This window comes from Prunus dulcis, chromosome 5 (genome assembly GCF_902201215.1).
Source record: "Prunus dulcis chromosome 5, ALMONDv2, whole genome shotgun sequence".
Lineage (NCBI taxonomy): Eukaryota > Viridiplantae > Streptophyta > Magnoliopsida > Rosales > Rosaceae > Prunus > Prunus dulcis.
The window spans coordinates 9,149,585-9,161,979 of record NC_047654.1 but is presented as its reverse complement, the minus strand read 5'-3'; the positions used below and the strand labels follow the sequence as shown (position 1 = coordinate 9,161,979).

At 35.5% G+C, this 12,395-nt stretch overlaps 2 protein-coding genes across 2 annotated transcripts; both read right to left on the bottom strand.

Moving 5' to 3' along the window:
- On the bottom strand, positions 1 to 678 carry LOC117628987 (putative B3 domain-containing protein At1g78640). Its single transcript, XM_034361521.1, has one exon. It carries the CDS (start codon positions 676 to 678, stop codon positions 1 to 3), a length of 678 nt encoding a protein of 225 aa, XP_034217412.1.
- Positions 679 to 3,655: 2,977 nt separating this feature from the next.
- On the bottom strand, positions 3,656 to 5,975 carry LOC117628985 (cytochrome P450 87A3-like). Its single transcript, XM_034361520.1, has 9 exons — positions 5,782 to 5,975; positions 5,347 to 5,668; positions 5,108 to 5,257; positions 4,731 to 4,982; positions 4,551 to 4,640; positions 4,328 to 4,406; positions 4,121 to 4,227; positions 3,886 to 4,013; positions 3,656 to 3,785 (listed from the first exon to the last, which is right to left on the bottom strand). The coding sequence occupies exons 1-9, from the start codon at positions 5,973 to 5,975 to the stop codon at positions 3,656 to 3,658; spliced, it is 1,452 nt and encodes a 483-aa protein (XP_034217411.1).
- Between the last annotated feature and the right edge of the window lie 6,420 nt (positions 5,976 to 12,395).

The window sequence follows — 12,395 nt, the reverse complement described above, 5'->3', positions numbered from 1 at the left end:
TCAAGCAGGTAACTGGGATTGCCTTGCCCTTTCAAGAACAGAAAACATGAACATGGATTTGGAGGTATCCCAATAAAGCCCAATTTTATCATTCTCCTCCAACCCTCTCCTATGCACAAACTCTAGTCTCCAATCTCCATTGAGAATGTAACTCTCGGCCGACCCCCAAAGCTTGAAAGTCATGTGATGCCTGATGTTTGTATCGCAGTCTTCAACTATAACTTCTATGCCCTCTCCACTCTTAACCCTTTTGGCAAACGTGTCATCCAAGTAATGCAAAACATGGTCGATGACCGGTTTTTTCGGCATTAGTAGCCTTGAGCAGCTTCCAAGGTCGCTTACTGTCAGCTTCTTCCTGATTTTCCAAGGCCCGTGATCCTGAGGCTGTGGACTCAGCGTAGTTTCCGGCACTACTGGGTTTCTTTTCTTCTTCTTTAATTCCTTGTTCATATTATTCGTTATTTTCTTGTGTTTCAGATTAGGAGGGAATGCGGAAAATCTGAGAGGAGCAGGGTCGAATTCCTCTGCTTTTCTCTGGTTTGTGTCGTAATTCCAAGTTGGATCACACAAAGTGAGGGCAGTGGAAACTTGGCCCGGTAGTGGACAAGGATTTGCACTGCTACTAGCACGACCAGGGTTTAGGGCTAGGAGTGCTGAGAGCTCATTTTCTTCCTCCATTGTTAATGTTGAAATTAATAGAAGAAAATCAAACTACAGAACAATCAAATGATGAATTCTAGTTGTTGGGGAGAAACGGAGAGATGGGTTTTTGTGCTTGATGCTGCTTGGAATGAAATTGCCAAGAAGTGCAAGAATGTGTGGGTATTTATAAGGTTTTTGTAGCATATCAGTTTGGGATTTGGAAACATCCCTTTTCAATTGGGAAACTTGCCTTTCCGTGTTGGGTTTGGTTTAGATGTTAAGGATTTTTATTGTATCCGTTTGGGGTTAGGAAAAAGGATACATTGCTACCCTTTTTAATCAGGAAACGTTTCATTTCCTTTCCTTCTTGGGTTTGGTTTAACCTTCAGTGCAGCTTAGGACTCGGAATAAAATGGTAAAGAGGCTTTGCTTGCCAATATTAGCTACAACAAAATCCCATCTCCATGGATTGAGGGCCACAAGATCATCATATTTTTCACATAAATATATATATATATATATATATTTGGAATTTCAAATTTATAGAAAGGACCAAGAAAGTCAGCTAAAGAGCTGAAACACCCCGAGAAAATAAAGAAGAAAAAAAAAATGCTCAAGTAATAGTTTAAAAGCTTTGGTTTGTTACAAGTTTTCTAAAATACATGAAGTATTGATGAAAATACAAAATAAATAAATTAGTATTATCAAAATGGGATCATAAGTTTTATCTTCTAGACTTATGGTTAAATTTTCAAGTAACTCAAAATTGTCATCATTAAGAACTATTTTTATGTCTAACAAAAATTTATATAGATAAGAATAAATAATAAATAAATAAATAAAAGACATGATATTTCCGTGAGTGCGGATCGAGAAACTAGTATATATATATTATGCATTATAGCTAGAGTGGCTGAAATGTTAAAATATTTAGAATATTTATATTCGTCCTTTTCTTTGACAAGGCGATATTTCATAGTTGATGCAACAATGTTAAGTGATTGCTGTGACAAAACCATATGAAGTTTTTGTCTAATATTGGTCTTGCGAGGGGTAGTCATTTTAGGCACTTAGATGAGGTTCTATATCTTAACAGTTGGATCAAACTAATCAATTTGATCTAACGATTAATTAATTTGATCTAACAATTAAGAAATAATGCATTACCTAAAGATCTTAGGGGTCGTTTGGCACAGCGGACTGTCATGAACTGGATTAAATCCTGGGACTGTCTCGGATTAGTTCTAATTGGCCTAAGCTTGATTAAGTACTGACCTACGTTTGGTACTGCGTTGGAGTAAGAAGCTGGATTGTAAAAATAGTGAAGACCTATGTTTGGTGATGTGTCGTCAAAAAATAATTATTGCAATATTTAAATTTAAAACAATAATTTTTATTTAAAAAAACAACAAAAATTCTGAATTTTTTTAAAAGCTAAAATTATCTTAAACAAAAAAACTCATTAGATGCAAACCCAACTCAACCTCCCCATTCTTTTTACTTTCTTTTTATCTTTTTTTTTCTCTCTCTATTTTTTGTTTTGTTTAAGATAATTAGGTTCATTGCATTGAAAGACGGAGAGAAAAAACAGAGGTTTTGCCTCCTATGGATCAAATCATCAATGTCAGCTGCGATTCCCCTTCCCCACTGAAGCCATCTTCTCTTGCTCCCTAGGATTAATAGATTCATTCTCGCCTCTCTCTCTCTCTCTCTTTCTCCCCTATCGCAACCCACTTCCACATCCCCTTTTTCCCCAGTTTTCCTTCTCCCATTTTGACTCTTTTTTTTAATTCAATCAGAAAAGCTTCAAACAGAGGCTTCAGCAAAGGTGTTCTCCCAGGCATGCCGCACTTCCTCTTCGATCTTAGCAAGCCAGTGATCTGGGTTTGTTTGGTTGCAGAAATTAGGTAACCTCATGAGGAATCGGAGCAGATAGAAAGAGCTCTCTGGGTCAACTGATTGGGTGTTCAATTGGGTGTTGTTGTTGCTGTCGATAGGGTTGGTGGTGGTGACAGTGAGGTTGGGCGATGACAGTGCGAAGGTTTAGTTCGAACTCGCGAGTTCAATATAGCGTGGGTGTTATATTGCGAGCCACTTTTCAAGCTTGCTAAATTGGAGCAAGGAGTGAGGGAGATTTTTCAACAATCTCATTTAAGTTAATCCCTTGTCTTAACAAATGTGGGTTTCAAGTACTATTTAAGATAGTCCAATCCAGTGAAGCTTATCAAACACACCCTTAGGCAAGATCCTCACTATAGAATTCTGCAAGAGGGACCACATCCTAAACGACCATAAAAAATCACATCTTTAGGACCACAACAAGAAAAATTAGCCCAAATTGTACAAATTTGGGTTGAGCGGCCCAAACAACTTAGGCGTATAAATAATAATATTTTATTATTAGCTTCACAGTCTCCCATAAATCCAGGCACAAGCATGGGCTAAGTAAGAATTTGGTAAGAATTATAAAAGGTAGAACTATTCTCTTTTGGTATGCTTGGGTCTAGTTTTTATTGAAATTATAAAATAAAAATAAAGACGAAGAAAAAGGTGAAGGTGATGGTGATGATGATGAAGGTGCATTTTCACACAGAACGTTACAAGTATATCCTCATTTTGATAAAATGTATTATATGTTGGATTCTACATTTGTCTTTAAACGGTTCTCTTTTCTCTTTTCTGCTTCCACCCTTACACAACTAAACATTGTTCGAAAAAAAAAAAAAAAAGAGGAGGAAGAAAATTGGTGTAGAAGCATAAAACTTTGTATGTGACCCCAAACAAAAATATGGGTTGGTCTTTTTTTGTGGAGAGAACATGATATAATTGCTTTTCTTCTCTGTACATATTCCAAATGTGATGTTCTTGATCTGTCATCCTCTTTGCAGCTTGAGAGAAATAAAAATCCTGGTGCAAAATATGTCAAGCTGGAAAAAATCTCCTGTGCCTCTCTCTCTCTCTCTCTCTCTCTCTCTCTAGCCATACAAATGACTTGCCTACTAACATTTCTGGTTTAAGCATCTGCAGCTATATAATGCTGTTTTCTGTTCCTTGTATCCTTCTCCATGATCTTAACATGAAAACCATTTGGAAATTGTAAACCCGGAGTTCGAACTATATCTCCTCCTTTGATTGCTTCCCACCTGAAAAATTTTGGATGCAAAAAAATGTTATTAGTCTCTCTCTCTGTCTCCTTGCCTCTCTCTTTCCCGTTCTCTCTCTTTGATTTCTGGGCTTTCTTACCTGTACTTTGTAACTAAGCAATGAAGAAACACAGCCATCTGCACCTTAGTAAAATCTGTCCCAACACAGAATCTCATGCCACCACCAAAAGCCATGAAATGTTTTGATGCACTGCTTACTTCTACTCCCTGCATTAAAAATTACTTTTTAGTACAAACAACTGAGGTGTAAGGACAAAGGGTTAGGAGATTTTCAAGCCAAGATCAATGCAGTCTGATATAATATTGAAACTCACCTCCCATCTCCATGGATTGAAGGCCACAGGGTCTTCATATTTTGCTGGGTTTAAATGTACTGCTGGGGGACAAACCATTACTGCCCAACCTGCGGGAATGGTATATCCTGCACAACAAAATTGGTATGACAAGTCCAATTAGGATGATGTTCATAGTTGAAACTTATTTTATAGTTGAAAACAATACTATGTGTCATTTCTACTTACCCTTAAAGTTTATTTCTCTCACTGCTTTGCGAAAGATACCGGGAACTATATTTGCCAGCCTAACTGTTTCGTTGATGAACTGCAAGTCAAAATTTATCAGTTTTTTACTTTGTTCAACAGAGGTATGAACAGATTTTGTATAATTTGCATCTCTTCTTTTTTTTTTTTTTTGGTGGTCAACATTTTGCTTTTAAGCATTGAAAGTGTAAAGAGTGAGACTCACCTGAAATGTGAATGTCATTGACTTGTATTCTTTCCATGTAAGTCCAGAATCAGCAATTTCCCTTTGCTTTATAATCATCTCATGCTCTTCCTGACATAAGATGTAAATGTTAAGAACTTGTTAGGAGGGGTGACAATGAGGATGTTGAAATCAATAGCATGGTTTGAAATGTTTTCGTACCGTTAATTGCTTTAGCACAAGAGGATGGTCTGAAAGAAACTTCATGGCTAATGTTATAGCTAGAGAAGTTGTTTCGAAGCTTGCAAAAAGCAGCACAAACATTAAGTCCAAAGCAATTCCCTCTGTCAGGATTGTTCCCTCTTTCTTAAGTTCTTCAAGAACATAATCAAAAAAATCAACCGGTTGCTTCCGGGACTCTGCTCGTCTTTCCTGCAGCATGTTCTTCAGCATTCTCATTGCGTTTTTCCTACCCTGAGAAATTGTTGAAGGTCAAGAACAAGAGAACATACTTGATTGTTTTCAAAATGGAACTTTTTGCTTTGATTGGCCTTGTGAAAGCAAGAAACAAGTGTTGTGAATGATACTCACGCAATTACCTGTAAACATTTGTGATAAGCTGTTCCAGGGATGTCCAAAGGAAAGGAGATCAATCCTTGTATGAATGCAACAAAGTTTTCCCTTAAATTCTCCGAGGACTTATTTGAATCATAACTGATAAGTTTTTTTGCAGTGAGATCAAATATCATCTGCAAAGACAAATTAATCAGACTTAAAACAAGATATTAACTTTTAGTGAAATTTTATCAAAGAGAAGAAAGGTTAGGCTGAAAATTACACTTGCAGTTGCATCTTTTAGTTCTGTAATGTCCTGATATGACCATTGTTGTAATCTGCTGAGAGCTGCTTGTTCAACTTCAGGGATCATCTTTTTAAGGCTTTCGGGTCCAAAGAGATGCAGCACCATGTTCTTGAGATATTTGTACATAACCCCATGCAAGGAACCAACATTTTGCTTGCCAAAAATCTCTGTGAAGGTATCTGGGTACCAACTTTGAAACAAATTTCCCTCTTGTTGGAAGACAAAGTAATTGAGATCCGGGTCTGTCGATATTATAACTGGTCTTCCCACCAAATTAGTCCTGAAAATTGGTCCATATCTGCAAAATCCAAAATGCAGAACACATGTAAAGAAGATGAGAAAACAAGAACCAAAAAGAGGAATTAGAAGATGGCAAGGAAGAAGCAGCTGTTTAATTATCAGAAATATCACCTTTTCATTCTTTTCTTGATGAAGGGAGGAATATCAGAAGAGGTGTTGGGAGTGAAGAACTGTAAGGTCTCTCCAAGTAGCGGCAATCCCATTGAACCTGGTGGAAGTTTTCCATGGCACCTAGGATTTCTCCACCTATAAACCCAATGCGTAATGCTTATAATAAGCAATGCTGCAAGGCACAAAGCCCACATCTTTGCCAAACTATCAGCACTTCAACTTCCAAGAGGAGATTAGCTGAACTGAAGATCACAACAAATATATATATAAATATGCTGCACTCGGTTTTTTGACAGAAAAAGAAAACAAGGGACAGCTTGAGATTACTTGAAATGAGAAGATGTTGAATGGAAAGAATGGACAGAGAGGAGAAGGAAGTGCTGGCATGTATCTGAGCATCCATTAGGAGATCTTCTTAAATAGACTGGCCAAAACTTACCACTTGTCAGAATAATAATAATAAATTTCAGCTATTCTCTTTGTTTTGTGAAGTTGGTTGTTGCAAAATGATATATTAGTTGGAGATAGAATAAATTATTTTAGATTAATTCTGTCTAGAGGGACACTTATTACCCTTTGTCAACGCCCTCTATAAAATTGGATTAAAGAGAGAGCCTTGCATGACTATGAACCTCACAGGATGCTTCCTCTCTCTCTCTCTCTCTCTCTCTCTCTCTCTCTCTCTCTCTCTCTCTTGCTGAATGATTTGTGGTTTTTGATAGGGCAGAATTCTGGCCTTTTTTAAGGAGATTTTGCAGGAACAGGACACTTCCCTAGATTTTTGAGTAGATTGAGGTTCACAGTATATGCCTAATTATAAGCTTAAGCATCTGAAACCAACTTCATGTTGGAAATGTCAAAACCTTATTGGGTTTTACCAACATCTGAAATCTTACAATATCTAGGCTAAATACCAGAGTATCTATGTATGATGTTGCAGTTTCAGTTTTATTTTCTTTGTTTGTTAGAATAAGATCTTTTCCTAGATATTTGCTTTAGTCTAATACTAGAAATGTCAAACTCTCAATCTTAATGCCTACATCAATAGTGATCTCAAATGGACTGAATCTTAATGCCTACATCAATAGTGATCTCAAATGGACTGAATCTTAATGCCTACATCAATTCTGATCTCAAATAGAGTGTCCTATATGTTTAATGCAACTACCATTTATGCTTTCGATTATTCTTTTGTATGAAATTCGTATCATAATCCTTTTCTAACTTGATGACTTTGTGTTATATTCAACGTGCAGCAGATTTCGGGTTCGACTAAGTCTCTATTAAAAGTTCAGCAGATTTTGGGTTAGACTAATATTGTGCTACATCCAAAATACATTCAGGAGGTCTTAAGTTCGACTCACATCTAATCTAATCGATGGTAAACAACCATGAATTCATAATGAGAATTTTCAAGAGTAGGTGTGCTAAGCTAGCTGATGAGATTGACCCATTTGGACACATAGAGCACCGCCCCATTGAGCCACGGACTAAATGGGATGCAACAACTACAACCACAAATGCAGGTGTAGGTCACTGTGGAGCATGATCACAATTATATGCAAATTACATTATAAAATATATGTTTAGTCCAATATGTCACCATAGTATAGGAGGGAAATTTCACATGTAAATACATCAATTAATGGAGCTTATTAGGCTATGCTTAGGGCTAGAAAACATAAGTATGGAGATCCTCCAACCTTGTCTCCAGGTTTTCTTGTTTTTCTTTTGACTCGGTAAACACATTAATCAACCATCTCTCAAGCCTTCTGCTCACAAAATTTCAGATTTGCAGACAATACAAGATAGCATGACACAGATTACTCAACTACTTAGCACGGCCTTGTATAAAAGGGCTTGCTAGCTATGAGTTCAAGATTTATGTTATCTTAGATTTTTTATATATATTATTTTATAATACAAGCGATAGTCTAAACTATAAGGATAAGTGAGGTTTTTCTCACACACACTTTCAAGATGTCATGAGATTTTGAATTTGAAACCGCTAGTATATAAGTCAATAATTTTTTCCACTAAATTAGATCTCGTTGGCATGTTAATTAAAAATTTTCAACTTAAAAACTTTAGAAAGTAACGAGTATTTTTCATTGCACTTGAGGTTGTGTTGGATTCATTCATCGCAATATCAGTTCTCTTAAAAAACTAAAGGGTTTTCAATTTGTTGTTTTGTTTAACATGGAAAATGATCTCATGTTTGGCGGGGCACTTGGGAGTTTGGGGGTCCTACCTGTCTTGATTCTACAACGGCAAGGATGTGCTGGTGGGAACCCAATCCAAAGGGTCCACATCCAGAGATCTCCTATGTTTAGTTTCAATTATCTTTATTGACCTCACCGCCCGCCCTCATTTTGTCTACCAATTGAACGGTGTAAGATGATCCATATGGTTTGTTTATAATTACAGGGTGGCACACTGGCACTAAAACTGTAGGCCCGTGTCTGTGTGCTGTGATTGGACATCAAGTTTTTTCTTTTGGTCCTCTTTGGGGTTAATTGGAAGAAACAATCAAGACTGGTCAAACCTATATACAAGCATCTCTAACTTCAACTCTAGAAAACGTCACAATATATTCATGAACTTAAATCTGATTCGCCAAATTTAAGTATTAGTGTTCTCTTATATATAGAATCATATATGAATGTCTGATTTGGATCGATGTTGTGACAACATAAATCTCTTCAAAGATCGAGAATTGTCAATTCCACGTAGTATGATATCTTTCATTATCAAATTATTAATATGAATCGTTAATAAAGTGAATTCTTATTTTAACGTATGATTTCAATATTAAGAGTCTAACAATATATATAACCTTACTCTCTCAAAGGCCAAAAAGAGTTTAAAGAGCAAAATTATTTGTTACTTGATGTTTGGGTTTTGAGTTACTCCAGAAGGAGAGGATTGAGGAGAAAGTTGTTGTTTTTGTCTCTACTGTGCGCATTGGGAATGCATTATGAAGCAACATCAAAGAATAGTAGGATTCAAAATTATGAAACTGCCTTTTTACCCCAAATTGCATGAGAAAATAAAATGACGGATTAAAAGCCAAGCTTAGCTATCATATTCTTCCATAAATTAAGTTTTTTTTATGAAAGTCATGTAAGAATTTGAATCTATATAACATTGATGTGCCACATTCAGATGTTGTATATATTTGAAGTTTGGGGTATATATTTGTACGACTTAAAAAATGGTATTATTAAGCAATAAATTTGGAGCCCGTTTGAATATACTTCTGTAAGGAGCACTTCTCCTCTTCCCATTAGTGCTTTTGCAAGGAGCGCTTTTAGTTGAAGTTTCTTGAAATATTTATTAAATATTCAAGTGCTTCTTGAAAACAACTTGGAAGTGCTTCTTGAAAAAGTACACGTTAGGTGCTCTTCCAGAAAGCACTTTTATGACCTATAAGCATTTTAAAGTTTTTTTTTTTTTTTTTTTTTTTGTGTGTGTGTGCCCAATTTTGTTAGAAATCGCTTTTAACTCTTCCATAAGCAGTCCCAAACAGGGCAGATACATATGTGTGTTAACTATGATTCGATGACATGTAATTAAGCAATAAAACCAGTTAGATTTTGTGTCTCTATGATTCACACCCACTTGTGCCCTCAAGTTGCCATGTACACCAGCATGTATCATGTGTTAATTATGATTTGATGACATGTAATTAAGCAAGAAACCCAGTTGGATTATGTTTTACAATTCAATTAATTGTCAGAAGAGCTAATTAACTAAGAATAAAATGAGATTGAAGGGATCTGATGATAGCTTCTTTGTTTGGTAAGTGAGGATTAATGCATATATGCTTGCACGTGTGTACACATGGCTAGCGAATGATCGTATCGCGTACATGCGTGTGTACATTAATTATTATAAACTAATAAGTGAAAATTCCTTAATCATGTATTAATAAATAATCTGGCGTTAATCAATGACAGCTTTCCATTAATTTTTGCATATCAACCAATAATCAGGAGATTATAAAACACCAAGTGCTCTATGGGTCTACTACTCCCATATAACGGGAGTGGGGTAATCAGACAATTAATCTAATCCATGTGTTTAGATATTTAATCAATAAGAACCCCACCTTGACCATACAATATCACTCGATAATTGTGATGTTCTACAGTATTCTCAGTCTCAGAAGCTCAGCATGGCTTAAAGTGTAAGTCTCTTTTCTCACACACACACGCACACGCACACGCACAAACATACACATACAAACATGTATAAGGCCTCATTACATTGTAGTCCCCGTAATTTGTCCAATTTTCCACTCGAGGACGTATAGTTTTAATTTTTTCAATGAAAAATACTTGCTTCATTTTCCTGGAAGTAGGAGCTCTTACTTTCCTGTCAATCACAAGTTAGACATATGTGTATATATTTTTCTTTTGATATTTTTGATAAATTATTTTTGCATATGTATCAAATTGTGATTTGCAGGAAGCATGAATGACTCATTTCTTATATATATCAAGCAAAATCTCTTAACTCAAATATTCCTATGTTTCATCCTCACATCACATGCATACACAAACCATTATATATTTGACTCTCATTTCTTAATTTCTTGCATCAAAAGGTCCCAAAGCAAACATCGCCTCAAATAGCCTTCATTTCACTCTACTGGTTGAAGGTGCTGAGCTAAGCAAGCTGAATATAAATAATGATCACTTATGACTTGATCTATCAAAATTCAAGGGCCTAAGAAACATGACCAGCTCGTAGGGTTTGAAAATATACAAGCTTTTGCCTTGTGAAACAATCCAATTTCCATTCGTTGGTCGCTATTGGCTTTTCTTTTAGTGGTTCAAGTTCATGTATTCAACGGTTTCTTGATTCAGCTACAATGAAGGGCACATGTTCCTTGACACGGGATATATGATCAGATAGAGTTAGCTTTTGCTTAACCCTGACCTTTTACCATATTATATATATATATATTTGCATATTAAGGGACTAGGTGGACCAAATTCAACCCACATAGTAAGCTCATGGTATTTTGAATCATATATTGAACTCGATCAGTAGTCTAAATTCACAGTTCGTCATTAAGTTGTCAATCAATCTTACAAGAGAATATGTTCGAATATATATAATTCGCAATGATTAAATGTTAAACATTCACGAGAGTGAAAAACTTTCGTGAGGTTATTCATGCCTTGCAATTCAGGATGGCAGAACTGTGTAATTAACAAATAGCATGTGTTTAAATTTGATAATAAGTTTTTTATTTTTTGAAAACATGTTAATTTTTAACTATACTTGTTCCGTGAACCTCACGCAAACTTTGCTCTTTCACTATGGTCCCATTTCCAAGTTGTCAAAGCAGACTATTTGTATGTTCTACAACATGGACCAAAACCCATGATTGAACAATATCATTATTCATATATGAAAAAGACTTCAGAAATTCCTTTAAAAAAACAAATGGGCCCCCAAAATCATATAAGCACATATTATTTTGCACTTTGAGCTAAGATTGTCACACCATGCATGCCCATTTATTATTGAAAATAGGATGGAAAAAATAGTTATTTTCCTTTTTATTATATTCCCTCATTCAGAAAGTCTTGAATGATTGGCATCTCTTTATTTTCTGGTGCCATCTTAATATTATTTGTTTTGGTTGGAACTTGGAGTGTATCTTAATACTTTATACAAAAGTGTATTTCTAGAAAATGAAATGGGCTGTCAGGTATATAACTCAGTTAGTAGAGCTCTTTCATTTCCATTCATATAAGTAGAGGTTCGAAACCCTAGGCACTCAATGAATATTTGTATAAAGTCCCTTCTCTAATTGCTTATACTAAAAAAACTAAAATGGGCTTGGACCCAATCTTTTTCAAATGTGGAGACCCACTAACCAATGTCAAAGAGTTCACTCTTTTTAAGGATTAAGACTAACTAATTATGGAAAGATTTACTATGCGAATAATGCTACACTTATCATATTTTTATCTTATATTTTTATATGATTTGATGTGGTATATCCATATCATATGCCACATCAATTAAATAAATAAAGTATATTTTAATAAATAAATAAATAATATTAATTACATTAATTAACTTATGTAGTATATACATATTAGCTGCCATATCACATGATATATAAATTGTGATTTACAAATATAGTAAGACTAGGATTCATGGTGTCAGCAGTGATGAATTAGAGCCCTCCTCTTTTGGCGGCCAAATTTTGGAAATTTGTCAGCCAACAATCCAACATGGTATAATTGACAACGACTGGCATCCATGCGACCATTTATGCCATGCACTTGACGACCCATCTTCAAGCCCAGGGTTTATGGTGGCCTGGGCTTGGGAAAATCTCCTGCTTCATTTTATTTAGATTTTGTTCTTCACAGCTCACCAACAAAGTATCATGGAGAAAGAAATAAAGAACAGAATATGAGGCAAAGACACAAAGGCAATCTCAGTCTCTTTCAGCTAGGATTCTTTCTTCCAAAATTGTCATTTAATACCAGAGAAAATTTTGAGTGTGACCGTAACACTGCGGTTGAGCAAAAGAATAAACCAACTAAAAGACTGAAAATGAAGAGAGTGAAGTAAGCGGCATGCTG

Excerpts from the sequence above, each read along its gene's own strand:
- LOC117628987 (XM_034361521.1), bottom strand. The coding sequence starts at position 678 with ATGGAGGAAGAAAATGAGCTCTCAGCACTCCTAGCCCTAAACCCTGGT.
- LOC117628985 (XM_034361520.1), bottom strand. The coding sequence starts at position 5,975 with ATGTGGGCTTTGTGCCTTGCAGCATTGCTTATTATAAGCATTACGCAT. Across the intron at positions 5,258-5,346 it reads TAAAAGATGCAACTGCAAGT|ATGATATTTGATCTCACTGC; the intron begins GTAATTTTCAGC and ends TTGTCTTTGCAG. Across the intron at positions 4,983-5,107 it reads CTTATCACAAATGTTTACAG|GGTAGGAAAAACGCAATGAG; the intron begins GTAATTGCGTGA and ends ACAATTTCTCAG.